The sequence below is a fragment of the Arachis ipaensis genome, chromosome B05 (genome assembly GCF_000816755.2).
Source record: "Arachis ipaensis cultivar K30076 chromosome B05, Araip1.1, whole genome shotgun sequence".
Classification (NCBI taxonomy): domain Eukaryota; kingdom Viridiplantae; phylum Streptophyta; class Magnoliopsida; order Fabales; family Fabaceae; genus Arachis; species Arachis ipaensis.
This window is the reverse complement of record NC_029789.2, coordinates 64956043-64957589: the sequence shown is the minus strand read 5'-3', so window position 1 is coordinate 64957589 and position 1547 is coordinate 64956043. Positions and strand designations below refer to the sequence as shown.

Genomic DNA, 1547 nt, shown 5'->3' with positions numbered 1-1547 from the left:
GAGTGGGGGGAGGGGTGGGTTGGTTCATGTTTTCATCCACCACCTCCGGATCAAGTTCAAGATTTACAATACAAGCCATGGCATGTTTCATGATAGCTGATTGCTCCTATTGAGATACGATGGCTGTCATGACAATGATGTCGCACAACTATTATAGGTAGCGTTTGGAATAGAGAGAGACTGAGAGACTGAAATAAGTCTCAATATTGTGTTTAGTGTAAAGTGAGAGACAAAGATCGATATAAGAATGAAAATCTAATTTAATTTGCACAAAGAATAAAGTTGGAATTAATTAATTGAAATAGAGGTATTTTTAGGTATAAAATATTATTAAAAATTCAGTCTCCATCTTTAAAAATTCTAGTCCCCTGTGTCTCCACTTTTTGGAGGTACCGACTGAAATTTTAGTATCAATTTTTAGACCAACAAATATGATACTGAATCTCAATCTCTCAGTCTCCGTTCCAATACTTTAAAACAAACGGTACCATTTTGTGCAACTGTGCTCTTCGCTTTGCTAGATGTTTTAGTATTCGAGATCTGTATGTGTCCATATAATAATGATTAATTAAACAGATCCTATGCTTAGTGCATATGATGACATAATTAACCTCTGTCCAACCATATGTTATGCCATTACATTTCTTTTCCTCTTTCTTTTTTGGTATCGAGATGCACAAATAGTTCAATTTTAGCCACATTTATATACTTAAATATTAGTATACATATTGCTTCGTAATTTGTTTTAATTCATGTCCAATTTTTCTTCTGTAAAATTGCTTCAATTAAGTATCAGTATCATACCAGTATCAGAGTTATTTGTGGACAAAGATAGAATTTATTTACTTGTATATAATTTTTTCTTTTTGTGGGTTTGCTCATATGCTATGAGACTTTACCTCTAATTTGACCCATATTTGACTATGATGGATGAGTATTCAAACAAAAATGATTACATTTACAAGGGTCTCGGGCCTTGCATTAAATATACTAAATTATACTGAACCATTTCTTACTCAGACCAACACTGTATTAGTTACCAATGTATTTAATTTTGTGCTGCATGGTAGAACATACCCACTATTGATTTTTCGTTGACTTAAATTTGCAGCAACACTGGAATAGGTACTGGTACAACTCCAACCTCCACTACACCAGGCACATCACCAACCACCATAACTCCAACCACCCCAACAAGTGCAACTCCAGGTTCAACCACTGGCACTGGCACCGGTACAGGCACTGGAACGGGAACTGGCACCGGAATTGGAACTGGCACCGGAACCGGAGCCGGGACAACCACTGGGAGCCCTAATAATGTGTTTGGAATTAGTCCATCATCATCTTCAACTGGAGCAGGTGGATACAATGACTCAAGTGATGGAGGGCTTCATTTGACAGGCACTAGTAACATTATGTTGTTACTATTAACCCTAGTTGCTGCCTTCTTGAGGGTCCAAATATCTTAATGGTACAGTGAGTTACTAGTAGAATTAAGAAAAAATGAAAAAAGTTGTGGCGGGTTTGATCTGTCGATGAGATTTCGC

The 1547-nt window shown here is 36.7% G+C and overlaps 1 protein-coding gene across 1 annotated transcript in view; it reads left to right on the top strand.

Annotated features, from left to right (window-relative positions):
• The window catches only part of LOC107643665 (PLASMODESMATA CALLOSE-BINDING PROTEIN 3), a 3090-nt gene extending 1543 nt beyond the window's left edge, over positions 1-1547 (top strand). Inside the window, exon 4 of the mRNA XM_016347374.2 lies at positions 1112-1547. Coding sequence (XP_016202860.1) covers positions 1112-1469 — 358 coding nt within the window. The 3' untranslated portion in view covers positions 1470-1547. The remainder of the gene's footprint in view (positions 1-1111) is intronic.